Genomic DNA, 15,851 nt, shown 5'->3' with positions numbered 1-15,851 from the left:
CCCTCAGGCAGTGAGAAGTGCAGAGGCAAAGGATCTGGAACATGAAGGGTTAGGTTCACAGAACTGGAAGCAGTCTATGTCTGGAACCCTGAAAGTGAGGTGAGACACCTGGTGTGTGGGGTTGGTGAGGCTGGACAGGCCATAGGTAGGACATTGGCCTTTCTCCCAAGATCAGTGGGTGGGAGGTGTTATTAATAGGGTTTTAGACAGGAAGTGATGGTTGGTTCTGCTCTACACAGTCTTTCTGTGGAAGCAGGGAGACCCGAGAAGGGGTGTTGCAGTTGTCTGGGTGGGAGAGGGTTGTCCAGGCTGAGGGCCCTCAGAGCCCCTCCTCTGGGAATCTCTATCTGATCCCCGACCTCTGACCCCACCCAGGACTTACTGTGAGGGCAGAGTGGGTGGTCACCATGAGCGGTGATTGGAGGATCTTAGGGATTTCCAGCCTAGCTGCCACAGGCTTGGGGCACCCACGCGAAAAGGAAATGGGCACAAAGCTGTGTGCCCCCAGACTCTGGCCCAGAATGTTGGGTTTATCTGCTGAATGGATAGATGGCTGGATGGCTAGAAGATGGGTGGGTGGGTGGGGGTGGACATCTAGACAATGGGAAGATGGAGGGAGGAAGGACATCCATAATGAGCTGCACGCTATGTCCGCTCCGGAGCACTCTGCTTCTGCATCATAGAAAGATCTTCAGGCCTGTGGGTCCTGATGGGGGCTGCTGAGCCATGAGCCCTGACTTTTCTCATTACCCTCCTGGACTCTGAAATTCACTCAACCCTTCTTGACTTCTCAGCCCCTTCACACTAGAGCCAATTCTTGTTTGTTTTTTTTCTTCCCAAACCATCATACACTTGGCTCCCAAAAGCGCTACCCCCAACCAACCCGGTCTTTCACTCACACCAGGGGAGAGCCCCAGGGAATTGCCTTCCTAGCAGCCAGCCCCTCCTTTGAGCTACCTCGGGGCCCAACTGCCTGATCCCTTGAACAGGGGCTTACAGAGGCATGCAGACATGGCTGGTGGCAGTGTCCCCTCGGGCTTTATTGTCACAACCCTCCCTTAGACCCTGGGCTGTGTCCCTGTTCCAGAGGCCAGGTGAGCTGGGCCAGCTGTCTCAGCAGGAGCTGGCATGTCTACTCAGAACAGGTTGGGGACAATGTAGTCGCTGTGGACGCCGTCAATCAGCCCTTGCCCGTTGTTGTGGACAAACCAGCAGGCAACCTTGGTGCCGACACTGGCATCCTTCCTGTAGTCTTTCTGGGATCCCCTGGGAAAAAGGAAAGACACACTGTGATATACACAGGGCAGGCAAGACGGCTGCTACACTCAAGGTCCTAAGGCTGGAGAAGGGTTTGAAGTTGCCAATTGTGAGTCCAGGAACCCTTTGGTCAAGAAAGAGATCAAATGATTAACTCCCTCTAGGGGGCCAAGTTTGGCCTTTTCCTGATTAGGAGGGGCCTAGAGTGGGGGGTGGGGGAGGTCAGGACCCCAGAGGGAAACTAGGGTAGGTACCCCACAGGAGACAAGAGCCTGCCAGGCCAATGTGTCTGGGCAGAGAGGGCTCTCTCCTCCTGTCTTGTTACTGGGCAGGGTGAGGATGTCAGAGTTCTGTCACCTGGTGACTGTCAGCCGATGGTCCTTCACCACCATTGTGGCGTCTGGCTTTGTGGGGTCAGAGCCTGGGTGGATGTCGGACACTTTAAAGTCAAAGGGATGGAAGAATTGTCCTGGGAACAGAAACATTCACACTGTCAGCCCCTGCACACTGTCAGCCTCCACCATCACCATAGGTAAGACAGCCTCTAGTCTTGCAGGGTTGACGCGAAGGCTGACTGGGTGTTGTGTGCTCGTCCAGGGTGACGAGGACAGTCTTTCATGTGGCTTTTCACCTCTACCATGTCTCCTGAACAATCTGAAGTTTAAACATTCCATACCCAGCAGCCCATGTGTTTGTGCTGACATCCGGTGACTATCCACCACATAGAAGCCCAGAAAGTCTTGGTGGACAGGATGCTTCTTCCACACCTGGTGCAGGACGACCACAAAAGTAACCCCGTCTCCAAAGGAGACCACCATGTTCTTTTTCCTGTTGATTGTCACAGACAGCCTAGGAGAGAAGAGGAAGGAAGTCAGCAAGCGGGGCTCAGTGGTGACCATCGTACTGGGCATCTGAATCAAGGGTATCTCGATAGGGCCTTCTCCATACATGACACCCAAGAGCACACAGACTCTGGAAACGATCTCAGAGGCCTCATGTGTGTTGACTGTGGAGAGAAGATGCCTCATGCGTGTTGACTATGCCCTCTCCAAAGTGGATCCTCGTTCCTCCCTAAGCAGAAGACAGGGCTGTCCTCGGAGTCTGGAGACATGGGATCAATCCTCAGCTCAGCCACTGGCTTCCTGTGTGACCTGGGGTAGGTTCCACCCCTCTCTGAGCTTCACTGGGAGTAACGCCCCTGCCCTGTCCACTGGGCTCTGGGTGACTTGAAGACCTAGGAGAGGGTGAGCAGTTGGAGAGCTAACAAGTTCAGCTAGAGAAGGTGAAACTGAGGGTTAGTGTGTTACTAGATTGCAGGTCCCCCTAATGCTTACATCCACACAGCCCTTCCCTCAAGATCAGTCCTGTGGGGGCTCCTGGCTGGCTCAGGTGGTTAAACGTCTGACTCTTGATTTCGGCTCATGTCATGATCTCACAGTTTGTGAGATCCAGCTCAGAGTCGGGCTTTGTGCTGACAGTGTAGAGCCTGCTTGGAATTCCCTCTCTCCCTGTCTCTGTGCCTCACCTCTCTCTCTCTCTCTCTCTCTCTCTCTCTCTCTCTCTCTCAGTAAATAAATAAATAAATAAATAAATAAATAAATAAATAAATATCAGTCCTCTGAAGTGTCCAGCTACCAATTCTGGCTGGGGCCATCGTGGTCACCCTTCCCTGGGCAAAAGGGCTGAACTCTGAGGCCACCAGTCTCTCCTGTAACCCCCGTGTGTCTTCCATTCTGGGATTTGTCCACATCCCTCAGAGAGGCTCCTTAGACCTCTGAGACCCAGGAGCGGGGCTGTACCCGTCCTGTGTGACTGTGACCGTGTCCAGCCAGCTGAAGGTGCTCTGTGCAGCTCCACTCCACAGGGTGATCTTCTCCGGTGTCACCTCCATCCGGAAGTCCATGTGAGCACTGGCAATGCCCAGCTTGCCAAAGTAAGTCTTTCTGGTCTTGGAGTCAGAGTTGCCTCCCTTCTCGCCGATGATCTGCCCGTTAACTGTGAGGCCTGCCAGAGGGATGGGGTAGTGAGGGGCCAGTGAGACCTTTCTGAGTCCAGGCTGGTTTTTAGGATGCACCTTCTCCTCCAGCCAGACCTGCTAAGGGACCCCACACGGCGTGGGATCCCCAAGACGAGACAAGGACTTCAGAGCCAAACCTCCCTGTTCCTAGACACTCCTGGGTCCCTCTGGCAGCTGAGATCCCATGTTGCAGACCTGCCCCCTGCCTGGGCCAGGGAGTGGTGTTCAGAGCAAAACTATTTCCCAGACACAGGCTTCGCCTGGGCCCCCCTCACCCCTAACCGTCTCTCCAACACCACTGGGTCCCGGGGGCTTGGTGAGCCTGTGGCCCCACAAGGTGTAAGCTGCACATAAACACGGTGCATTATGGCCAGAGTGAGGGCCTGGCCCCGGCTCCTGCCCACAGCCCCCACCTGTGATGGGGTCCTGAATGAGGCGCAGCACTGTGCCTGGGTCTTCATCGACGTTGAAGCAGATGGCGTCGTCTCTCTGCGGGACTTGGATGATGAAGTGGGGGTCCCCATCCACTGAGAGCACATCAGAGAAAGGGCTGGCTCCCGGGACCTCTCACTTACTGTGCCGGGGCACCCTCCCCTCACCCCTCGGCCCCTGTTGATAGACTCCTAACAGGTAGGAGGCTCTGGGCTCTGGGGCCCGGCTCTCACTTCAGGAGGAGGCGGGGGAACTCACCGTAGTAGTAGGGCGTTTGAGGAGGCTGGTAGCTGGCTGTGGACACAGTGGGGGGAGAGGCTGAGCTAAACAAGCAGGCCTGCGGAGGCGCCAGGACCCACATCCGGATTCTGGTTCGTGCGCCTCCCGTTCCCTCTTCCCCATACTCTCAAACCGCCTCCCATTTCCTCGGGATCCCAACCATCTGCCTGTTCGAGAGAGCGGGTTCAGGAAGGACTCTGGGGGAGAATGTGGCATGGGGCCAGTCTCTGGGGAGACGCCCTGTGGGGGTAAGGGGGCTGCGGCTGCTGCCATATACTCACTCAGGTAAGCCATGGAGCGGGCCACTGAAAAAGGAAGCAACCGGCCAGTCGTGAGCTGGGTCTGAGGGCTCCCTCTCCCCCAATCCCATGCCTTCTACCTGGCTTGGGGCTACCAGTCTCCAGTAGAGCCCCAACCCAGGTAGACAAGAGGGTTGGGATGGGACTCCTCATGTAGGCTTCAGAAATGGGAGCGTGCCCAGGGAGTTCCTTTCTAGGGCTGGTGGTAATATGGATGTCATTTTTATGCCGGGGTCATGGCGCTGTGATGTGGCTGATATATACACCATGAGATCGTCTGCCTCCCTGTCATGAATAGTGTTCACAGCAGACACCATCCCACACCCCGAACTCCCACTCCCCAGGTGGGGTGGGGTGAAGCTCAAAACTGTCTGTTGTCCTTGGTAGTAACCCCCCTCCCGACATACTCATGCACACACGTGTGCACACCAGTGACTGCATCTGACAGGGCTGTGCTGAGGGAAGAACAATGACCTGGTCCAGATGCACTGCTAGGATTGAACCGCCTATCGGTGGAGGTGGGGCAGGCTGGGAGGGGCTGGGAGCCCCTGCCTGGTGGTCCTGGGTTTATTGGGGGCAAGGATGCAATTTGATAATGAGAGACACACAGAGTGCTATGAATCCCAGAGTGGGCACAGGTGCCAGGCTGCCCAGGCTGAAGTCCCAGCTTGGCCACTTGCTGACTAAGTCCTCGAACAAATAGACTTAGCCTCTCCATGCCTCAGTTTCCTCACTATAAAATGGGAACCATGAGAGGACTCCTTTGGAGGGTTGCTGCGGGATTAATGGCATGTCAGTGTCCGATGTGTGAATTTGCTAATTTTTGCAGGTCACAGAATGCTCTCATACTGATTGTCCCTCATTAGTAAGGGGAAGCCACCTCCAGACAACTGACAAGGACCTGATGAGGCTCAGAGAGGGCAGAGCCTGGACCAAGGTGGCTCGTGAGTTGGTGGCAGAGCTGGGACCTGATCGCAGATGTCCTAAGGGCCCCTCCCTGGGCTGGGCACTTGGAAGGGCCTCCTTGGTTCTCTCTTGTCCCCCTCCTGGGACACCTGCCCAACTGCTGGCTGAAGCTCACCTTCTGTATCTGCAGGCCCTGTGTGGGAGGAGGAGGAGAAATGTGTTAGGAGCCACAGACTCCTGGTGTCGGCATCAATGCCATCAACTGGCTGCCTGTCCCACCTCCAGGCTGTGGGCCTCCCAGCCAACAACGGACCCCCCCACCACTGTGTGTCTCCTGGAGCCAGGGGCTCCTAGAGGCCAGAGGCCTGGCCCGGACCAGCTCTTTGCCTCCTGTGCCGCCCCATGCCACCTCTCTGCTCCCCACGCCCAAGTACAGGAGCACTTAGGAGTCCCCTCTTAGAGTCTGGTTGAGCAGGCCTGGTCCAAGGCCTCAAGGCCTTTTCCTCTCACAATTCCCAGGCACATGCTCTGGGACTAACTTTCAAGCTGGAAGTGCTTCTCCCTGTCTGACTGAGCCCTTCCATGCTGCAGCCAAGTCCCTTTCCTTGAAGTGACCCTGGTCGAGGTGTCCCATGACTCACAACCCTTTAGAGACCCAGAGGCTCCTATTCACCCCCTACCCACTGTCCATGCTGATGGATTCACCCGCTCCACAACACCCTCCTCAGCCCTTGGCCGCATCTCCCTCTATGCCCCCTGGACCTGCCCCTCTTCAGCAAGTCTGGGTCTCACCAGCCTGGCTCACTCCTCTTCGGGGCACCCAAGACCCCAGTGGCCTGGAAGGCTTTCGAAGTCTGGCCTCCACTCTCCATGCCCACCTTCTCCAGGCTTGTCAGCGATGGCTGTCTGGTCCTCATTGTCCTCAGGCTTGGTCACCACCATGGAGGTCAGTGGAGTCACAAAGTGGTACTTGAGGGACAGGTCCAGGGCCTGGGCTGTGAGGTTCTCCTTCTCCTCACCATGGGCATTCTTGCTGTGGGGAGGGGTGGGAGTGTCAGTCAAAGAGCCTTTCCCTGCTTGGCCTCCTCTGCTGTGACTCCCAGAACCAGGCCTAGAGCCCCAGAGGCAGCCTGGGAACGCCTTTCCCCAGGGTAGAACCCACTAGCTCTCAGAAAAAGGCTGGTTCACCAGCTCCCTGGGACAGATGGACAGGCTGTGTCTGAGGCTGGGCCTCAGTTTCCCCACTATAAGATACAAGGGGCTCGAAATGGCATCCCAACAATCACTCATGATAATGTCCATGCCCTGAGCACTCAGCATGTGCCAGACCCTGCACCAGGGGCGTTGGAGGCTTATCCCACCTCAGGGAAGGCTGACGTGGCACTCTCAAATAGGCCCAAGCTCTGCCTTCTGGGGGCTGCGGGCAAGGACCCAAGCCTTCAGTTGTGCTCAGCCTCACCGCATTGTGGGCCCACGAGGGGTGTGGGGTACAGGGTGCCAAGGCCCGCCCCTGTCCCCGAGGTGCTCCCAGGATGCTGCTTGAGCCCCTGATGTCAGGCTGGGCTCTGCCCCCGGGAAAACATTCTTTGGGGCTGGGCTGAGAAGAGGGGAAGGCAGCTGGCAGGGCGTGTGGCAGGGCCCTGGGGTGTGGCTGAGTCTTCCTCCTCTTGGGCTCCCCCAGAGTGAAGCCAGCACAGGGGCAAGTGCAGGTAGGTGGTGGGGCAGTGTGGGAGGCCCAGGTGTGGGGCCTGGCTGTGTGAGGGGTCGCTAGGATCACCGTTTCTCCAGCAGCTGCTCAATGGTGAGGTAGGCCCAGAGCCGCTCTATGTAGTTCCCAAAAATGTAATCCTGCTCCTTCAGGGCCTTTTCCATCTCCTTCATGTCCACCTCCTCTGTGAAGGTCAGATCATTGATGGCCTGAGGTGGGGGTGAGAGGAGGCCAGAAGCTGGAGGGCAGGAGGCCTGGACCCAGCTTGGGGTCGCCACCGCTGGACCCTCAGGCAGGGGGCCAAGCCCCATGGGTGCCGATCCCCCATCCACAGCACACCTTCCGGCCCTGGCTCAGCTCACCCCGTGGCCCTTTACATCCGCCTTAAAGTTGTTCATGTCCTCGTCCAGCAGGCGCCCAGCCACCACAATCTCAGAGCCATCGTAGAAGTGCTGGTAAGCGCTCTGGGTGAGGTCCTGGATGGCGTTCTCGGGGTACTCTACCTCCACGCCTGTCAGCAGCGGGTTGGCCACCTCCTCATAGAAGCCCTGGAGTCCAAAAGGGGGACCTGGTCATCTCAGGCCACAGGGCAGATCTGGAGAGGACAGGGTGAGCAGGTGCCCACTGGTGCCTCCCTAGGCGTGGAGTCCCCCAGGCTGTGCCCATCTTAGGTCCTGATCTTCACTTCCTCGTGGCCCTGATCGTGTCCTTCAGTTTGTGGGAGCCTTCCCTGCCCTCCCCCCTTCACGTAGAGCCTGGGAAGAATAGAAAGGTAAGGACAGAGTTCTGGGGAATATAGAAAGTGCTCGAGAAATGTTTGCTGGAATGAAAGCAAGAAAGAGAAAAGGAAAGGAGGAGAGGCCGACCAGAGGAGGTGACAAGGCGCAGGAGCACAGAGATCAAGAGGGAGAAGGCAGAGGCACGGAGGCATGGGGTGGGGCTTCCTCTGCACCGGTTCAGGCACTGTCTCCTGCACTGGGGAGGAATGGGGCTGCTGAAGTTCGCAAATGAAAGTACAGGACATGCAGTTGAATTTGAATGTCAGGTAAATAGCACACTAATTTTTAGTCTAAGTTTGTCTGTTATGGGATGAATTGTGTGCCCCCAAAATACATGTTAAAGTCTTTACCCCCACTCTCTCAAGACATATCTGTTTTGGGGATGAGGGTGGTTACAGAGGTGATCAAGTTAAAATGAGGCCTCTGGGGTGGGTCCCAAACAGTATATCTGGTGTCCTTATGAAAAGGGGGCAATTTGGACCCAGAGACAGACAGGCACACAGGGAAGATGATGGGAAGAGACGGGGAGAAGGTGGCCATCCACAGGCCAAGGAGAGAGGCCCGGAACAGACCCTTCCCCCACAGCCCTCAGAAGGAAACAGCCCGGCAGACGGGGTTGATTGGGCTTCTGGCCCCCAGAACCATGAGTCAACAATTTCTGTTGTTGAAGCCCACTGCCTGCCCCCCACTCCACCCCCAGCATGTGGTACTTTGTTAGAGCAGTCCTGGCAAACTAACACAGCGCGCTCTGCAATATTTGGGCTCGTGCTTACACTAAAAAATTGTTCATATTTGGCCAAGTGCCCTGTATTTGATCTGGCAATCCTGTGGAGGAAGCAGGTCTGTTGTGTGTAGCCTGAGGACAAAATCAACCACCACTGATGGATAAGAGGGAGCTAGAGGTAGATGTCAGCCCAAGAGGCTCTTCCTAGAGAGTGAAATTGTCATTCAATGGAACAGCTGTCTGAGGAAGTAATGAGCTCCTCATTCCTGGAGGTACGCAAGACAAGGCATACCTGCAACTGCAAGTTGGCATCGGAATCCTCATAAATGCGTCGGGCCAGCCCATGGTTCTCCAGAGCCATGCTCTCCAGGAAGTTATAGTTCAGATTGTTGCCAAAACCCAGGTTATACAAGGGGAACTTGCCCCCAATGGCGTTGCGTACATTTTCTTGGATTTTTTCAGGTCTGCTTTCACCTGCAGGAGAAAGGGGTGTTCACACCCCAGCCCCAGCCCCAGCCCCAGCAACTAGCTGGATCAGCTCTGTCTGGAGCTGTCTGACACCTGCATCAGCAGAGCTGGTGGGGGGTGGGGGGGAGATGGGGCGGTCTTTGGCAGGGGGACACGTGCCCTTGCAGGGCTCACAGACCATGAGGGACCCTGGGGAGAGCCGCCCAAGATCTTGCAGCCCACTGGCTACAGCACACTGGCTTTGGTTCAGAGCCACACCCGCCTGCCTCACCGACATTGGGGTCCCCGTCGGTCAGCATGATGACGATGGAGGTGCTCCTCTCTGGGACACTGTGTTCTTCCCGGGCCTTGTTCAGCATGCTGATGCCCCTCAACAGCCCATCGTTGATGTTGGTCACTGGCACACAGACAGACAGAACCGTGGGAGGGTGTTCTCAGTACCGGGGTGGAGGAGGAGAGGGCAGCAGGCCCCGCTCTTGGGCCCAAGGACCCTGTTAGCCAAGGCGCCCTGGTACTCAGTAGGTATTGACCGAGTGAATCGGCGAGTGATGAATGAATGACTTACTCTTTCATTGGGGACCAAAGGACCAGCCTGTCGGGGCTGCCGGAAGGTGATTGTAAAAGCAGTTTGGAAAGCTATCAGAGGGGCTGCCAGGCATGCTCACTGGGAGGAGAGGGGAGCAGTGTCGGCGTCGTTTGTCATTTTCCCTAAGGAGCGGCCCAGGATAAGGGTTCTCTGTGGCGTTATTTTGCCGGGACCAGTGGGGCTCCAGGATCAAGGATTAGAGAAAGGAAGAGTGGGCTCCCCTAGACTGCAAAGAAGACACCCTAATAAGAAGCCTGAACCGCCCCCTATCCCACCCCTACCCCCAGCTGAGGTCTGCAGGGCCTAGACCAGCAGAGGCTCTGTCCCAAGGCACAGGAGAGGCAGACTGCTCGGGCCAAGGGGAGTGACAGGATGTGTCTGTTCTTTCCTCCGTTCATACTTCCTTGATCATCAATGTTCTTCACAAATGTCCTGGCCTCCTCGATGTTCTCAGGAGTGGCTTGAACTAGGGTGTCTTTCCAGGTGGTCACATCCCCACTGAACAGGATGAAATTCAGGTAGTCATCCTCTTTCACATCCTCCAGGATCTTGAGGAGGGCATCCTTTGTCTGGGAAAGAGAAGGGCACGCAGACAAGAAGCTGGGAACGAGCAGCAGACAGCCAGCTGTCTCCCCGCGTGGCTGGCACTGGGGCCTGCACTCTGCAGCAAAAGGGGGCAGATGCTTTTTTTTTTTTTTTATCCTGTCTCCCTTCTTCCTCTTTCACTGGGAATATCAGCTTTGTCCACTTACAAATAAATGTGTCTCCCTGCCACACGTCACCCCCAGTCGCAGTGAGAAGCGCACCTGCTCCATTTTCCGACCGTGCATGGAGCCACTGACGTCAATCACGAAGACCACATTTTTAGGCACCACGGGAAGGCCTTGAGGTGCAAAGAAGTGCACAAAGTAGCCATTGACTATCTGGAAAGGGGAGAGAGAGAGACTGCAGGCAAGTGCTTTTAGCAACTCTTGCAAATAGAAGCCAGACATTTACCAGCTCCAGAAAAAGCCATTCTTTCCCACCCACTGTGGGGTGCCACACAAAGGCTCTGGACCGTCCTCCATACCCAGGCTGTGCAGGAAATCCGGCCTTGGGCCGAGCACCAGGGTCTGGGGACGAGAGGCAACTGCAGCCCCTCCCGTACCTGTTCTCATCCCATCAGGGTGATGGAGAATCAACCAGCCCGGCAAAGCCAGTTGGCAGGTACCTGTACGTTGGCTGGAGACTCTCTGTTCACGTCGTAGGTGATGATGAAATCTCCGTTGAGGAGGGAGTCTGTACAGGTTGGGCACGAACGCTGTTGGTCCATGCTGGGCTTGAAGGACACACGGCCCTGGGAGAGGTGATGGAGGGCCTCACTCAGCGTGGCCAGGGCCTGTCGACTGTGCTCTCTCCTGGGGAGTGAGGCCAAGCCCCCACAGGAGGAGCCCGCAGATAGGCGCCTGGGCAGTCCTGCCACCATCTGGCAAGCTCTGGCCTTTCTGAGCACCTCTCTCCCCCTCAGAGACCAGGGGCTCCTTGTCTGGTTCAGCCTTTGCCTGTCCCTGTTCGCTGGGCCCCACAGGCTCCTTGGCTCAGCCTACTTTGGGGCTCAGCACCGAGAAGCCACTCAGGGAGGGGTTTTGCACCATGAGAAGGAACTTTGTGTTGGGTGGTATTGCATGTATTGGTGGCAAGAAGAAGGGGATGGGAATGAAGGGGGCAGGGAGAGGGCGGGGGCCCAAGGCAAAAGCACAGCCTTGCAACAGCCAGGAGCCCTCTGAGCTGTGCTCCTCTGGCTTTGACTTGGAAGTCCTGAATGACTAAGGTTTGCTATTCATGTAAACTTTATTCATTCACTGCCCACAACAAACAAGGCCCCTGGGATAGCTGGGGGCCTCGGGAACTGGAGCCAACCACCTACACCAAGAGAATCCCTTTCGTCTGTCACCCTTCAGCGTGGCATCAGTAGGCCTAAACGACTCCCCCTGGCCTCAGTGTCCTTATCTGTAAAATGGCCAGTCACCTGCCCTGTCCACTTCCCAAGGCAGAACAGGATCTGGCCTTACAAATGGTCACTCTGTCCCCGCAGTACAGATGAGACCCCAGTTCCTCTGGCAGATCATCGACAGCTGGCAGCCCCTGCCTCCAGCAGCCTCACTCCTGACTGGGGTGCCCCAGGAGAAAGGAAATGGCTGTGGATATTTCCCCCTTCCCCTCTCACACACACACTTGCTTCAGCCAAGCCCCAGGGTTCACACTTGTCCTGTTGGTTTCAGGGTTCCTGCCCCTGCCCCCCTCCCAGGCCTGAGAGGCATCTACACCACCTTCCTCCCTGAGAAGGACTTGGTGAGGGCGCTGCCCAGGAGGTCATTGGTGATGAATGAGGCCTCAGCATCCAACGTGCTGATGCCCTGGGGCTCGAAGATGTCTGCCTCGATCTGGAAAAGGCAAGAGTAAGGAGGGGTCACTCAGTGACAGTGCAGAGGCCGAACTCCAGGACAAGGCCAAGGGGACTGAGATGGTGGGTGAGGGCACAGGGACAACTTCCAGACAACTCATGATGACTAAGCCTGGTGTCTCCCACCAAGAAAATGGCTTCAAGAGCTGTGGACGGGTCCGTGACCCCAAGGCTCTTCCATCACCCGCCATATTGGCCTCCATGCTACCACTAAAGCATTTCCCTTTGGCTTTCAGCTCCTATGCTCCTCAGCCATGGTGGGGCCGACTTCTGCATTCTTGACCCTGCTCTGGGCACTGCCCCAGGGCCCTTCCCTGCCCCCGCACCCTTGCAGGTTCAGCAGAGGCTGCAGGGGTGGTTGATTACCTCAAAGTGCTTGACCAGTTGCTTGGGCTGGACCTTAAGGTACATCTCGTATTTGCCTTTGTGCCTTTTCAGCAGCTCCTCGTAGGTTAGCTCAAACGTGACTTTGCTGCCCGCTGCCACGTTGACCGAGACTGTGAATTTCTCCAGCTTCCTCCCCGAGGCCCTGAATGCGGGTGCCAGACAATGACTGCCCTGCAGACCTTCTTGGGCCCTCGGGCCCTCAGTTTCAATCTCAGCCCCTCAGGAGAGACCCTACCCTCTCTGAGCCTTGCTTACCTCCACTTCAAAGTGGGGTAATGTAAAAATTACGGGCAACTTTTGCTATAATAATGAAATAATAACTAATAATTATTATGGCCGTTGCTGTTGTTGTCTGCATCTCTGAGAGCCCTTGTAGCCCACATGTTCTTCCCTAAGTGCTAGGGGGTCCATACTTACTTGACCAAGCCGGCTGTCTTGCCCTGGGACACAGCCTTTTCATACTGCTTCTTGGCGACTTCCTTCTCCTTGACATTCCCAGGGTAGGTAACACCGTCGATGGTCCTGTAAGAAAGGAGAGTTGGGGGCTCAAGCTGAGCCAGACTCCCCTCCCCCGCTGGAGCCAGCAGCCGTGGTGACACCCACAAGGTGAAGTTGGTGATGAAGGCCGTCTTGGGCAGCTCCACGTCAAAGGACACCTCCTTGGCGGTGTCTGCACGGTTGACAGCCCTCGTGGTGACAACATTGTGAGCAAAGCGGGAGGTGACCTTGCAGCTGATCTTGGTGCTGTAGACCTCGATGCCGTTGACGACCTGCAGGAGGGGGTGGTGATCTGCCTCTGGGAAACCAGACCTTCAACCTGGCTGCTCCCCTTCCAGGCTCCCTCCGCACAGCCCAGAGCCCCTGCCTGGTAAGTGGCCCCTCCAGTTTCCCAGTCACCGTGTCTGGAGCCTGGGCGGCATCTTCCACCTTCGTGTTCTGTTGTCTACCCCGGTTCTGGAATTCTCTGGCCTTTCTGAGCACCTCTCCCCCTCGGAGACCAGGGGCTCCTTGTTGGGCGGGATGCTTGTCTGATTCAACCTTTGCCTCTCCCTGTTCACTGGCCTCACAGGCCCCTTGGCTCAGCCCACCTTAGAGCTCAGCACCAAGAAGCCCCTGGGGGAGGGGTTTTGCACCATGAGAAGGAACTTCATGCTGGGTGGTATTGCCTGTGTTGGTGCCAAGCGGAGGGGGAGGGGAAAGGGGGAGAGGGAGAGGGTCCTGTTCCACATCCTTAACCCTGGGTCTGTTTACATAACATGTAGCCAGCTGTAGCAGGGAGATCTTATAAAAACCTAAATCTGCCGCTCCCCATCACCCTCAGGACGGTTTTCCCCATGGCTCTGAGGTCCCCCAGGCAGGTCCTGCCTCTCTGATCATCTGTGCTCCAGCCACACCAAGTCTCTGGCCCTAGATCACCCTAGTTCCTCCCGCTCACCTCCACTTAGAAAGAAATCACAGTCGCACACACCCCGCCCTCCTCCTCTCCTTTGGTAATTGCCCAGTTCTGTCCCCAAACAAGGGGAGTGTGTGGGGACGACCTTCATGCCCCCAGCACCTTCTCTCCAATGCAGACGGTGGACTGAGGGAAGGCCGAGGGAGACATCTGGCAGGATATAAAAATGCTTCATGAGGATGTGTGTCCCCAGCCCTGCGCACGGGCCCTGGTACCAGTGAGTGCTGGGTAAGTGTTTGTGGAAGGAGGGGCTGGTGGAAGAGCAGTCCTGCGCCGTATCCAGAGAGATCTGAGAGCACGGTTCTGTGGCACTCTCTCCCAGGGGTTTTGAGTCGCATGGGGGTCTTGACAGGGCAGGGGGCTGTGGGCTGTTTGTCCAGTGTCAGGGACCTGCCATTATGGCCCACCCCTTCTACTATTGGGCAGCCAGCTCCATCCTGCCCTGACTCACCCCACCCCATCCCTGGTGAAAGTTCTCACCCCTTCCGGGAGGCTCCGTTTCTGCAAAAACAAAGACAAACACAGGGATCAAGCCAAGGCCAAGGCCACCATGGCCTGGGAGCAGGCTCTGGGCTGAGGCCAGGGTTCAGCAGTGACCCCCACACACACACCACTCTTGAGGGGCCTCTGGACATAGGGCCTACCCAGAGCTACTTCAGAGTAGGAAGGGCTCTGAGTAGATTATGGAAACTGAGGTTCAGAGAGGGTCTCCAGGTTTCACAGAGGAGCAGGGCTGGGAGAACTAAACCAGCTCTCTCCCTGCCTCACATACCCTGACCACTCTGCCTTGCTCCAGGCCCGAAACCCCTGAGGCCTCCCCTGAGAGCACCCCCACTAGGGGTGTACCCCACAAGGCTCAGCTCAACCCTTTCTGGAGTCCTCTGCCCTTGTCTCAGATAAGGACCTGCACAGCCCCTCAGTGAGCTGAGGGGTTCCTGGTGCATCGCCAATTTAACAGGTGGGGAAACAGAGGCCCAGGGAGATTTAAGAGCCCAACACCTAGCTCTGCCCTCTGTAGCTCACTGCCTAGCCTTCTGCCTCCTCCTTGCCCCACATAGAGGACCATACATCCTGTTGCCTCTGCCCATGTGACAAGCCCAGATGGTGAAGAGGGGGCAGACTTACCCCCAGTGGCCGGGAGGGGCTCCTTGGGAAGCCAGAGGCCGCCAAGCCAGAGAGCAGGGCCAGGATGAGGCAGGGCCACCAAGCAGATGCCATCGCTGAGCACGCAGGCCTGGCCTGAGCTCCTTATATGGTGAGGCTGGTGTTTTCCAAGTGGGGTCAGTGACCTGCAGTGTAGGATGGGAGGAGCGGGAGGGGGGCCTCCTCTGGGAACCTGGGGCGTGGGTGGAGTAAGAGGCCCTAGATCTGCCTGTACCAAGGGGGCCATGGGGACTGTCAACAGTGTTGGGACATGGAGGCTCCTGGCAAAAACACAAGCTGTGTGTTGGCACATGGGCCCGGGGCTCCCCGAGTAGGGGTGATGGTGTGGAGTCACAACGAAAGTCAATGGCAATGTTAGTTAGTCAGCCATCAAAAAGAATGAAATCTTGCCATTTGCAACAACGTGGATGGAACTAGAATGTATTAGAGAAAGACAAATATTGTATGATTTCACTCATATGTGGAATTTAAGAAACACAACAGATGACCATAGGGGAAGAGGGAAGGAAAAATTTTATAAGATAAAAACGGAGAGGGAGGCAAACCATAAGAGACCCTTAACTACAGAAAACAAACTGAGGCTTGTGGGCCGGCGGTGGGTGGGGGGACGGGCTAGATGGGTGATGGGCATTAAGGAGGGCACTTGCTGGGGTGAGCACTGGGTGTTATGTGTAAGTGATGAATCACTTAATTCTACTCCTGAAACCAATGCTACACTGCATGTTAACTAACTTGAATTTAAATAAAATCTTGGAAAGACAAAAAAGATAGCCAATGGCATCTCGGCACTGCTGCCTGTTGTCCGTTACCTGCACCACTGACGTGGCCTTGAGTCTGACCTCCTGGACAGAAGCCTCCCAGCCTTCTCCAGGCAGCCAGGGCGCAAAGCCAGGCCGGCCACAGTGAGGCTCAGACCTCCATGGCCAAATACCTTGTTCATTACCCTTCT

At 56.3% G+C, this 15,851-nt stretch overlaps 1 protein-coding gene across 2 annotated transcripts; it reads right to left on the bottom strand.

Moving 5' to 3' along the window:
* Positions 1–1,016: 1,016 nt before the first annotated feature.
* ITIH3 (inter-alpha-trypsin inhibitor heavy chain 3) lies at positions 1,017–14,971 on the bottom strand. 2 transcript variants are annotated; one of them, XM_049640691.1, is made up of 22 exons: positions 14,864–14,971; positions 14,219–14,239; positions 12,889–13,055; positions 12,703–12,807; positions 12,265–12,427; positions 11,765–11,878; positions 10,666–10,791; positions 10,262–10,378; positions 9,856–10,024; positions 9,141–9,266; positions 8,694–8,875; positions 7,261–7,446; positions 6,968–7,107; positions 6,069–6,223; positions 5,366–5,383; positions 4,267–4,290; positions 3,965–4,000; positions 3,688–3,801; positions 3,057–3,261; positions 1,934–2,106; positions 1,615–1,726; positions 1,017–1,266 (listed from the first exon to the last, which is right to left on the bottom strand). In XM_049640691.1, the coding sequence occupies exons 1-22, from the start codon at positions 14,954–14,956 to the stop codon at positions 1,137–1,139; spliced, it is 2,676 nt and encodes an 891-aa protein (XP_049496648.1). In that variant the 5' UTR covers positions 14,957–14,971; the 3' UTR covers positions 1,017–1,136. The 2 variants fall into 2 exon arrangements, with proteins under 2 accessions (XP_049496648.1, XP_049496649.1); XM_049640692.1 differs by lacking the exon at positions 4,267–4,290.
* Between the last annotated feature and the right edge of the window lie 880 nt (positions 14,972–15,851).

The sequence above is a fragment of the Panthera uncia genome, chromosome A2 (genome assembly GCF_023721935.1).
Source record: "Panthera uncia isolate 11264 chromosome A2, Puncia_PCG_1.0, whole genome shotgun sequence".
Lineage (NCBI taxonomy): Eukaryota > Metazoa > Chordata > Mammalia > Carnivora > Felidae > Panthera > Panthera uncia.
This window is presented reverse-complemented; position numbering and strand designations above follow the sequence as displayed.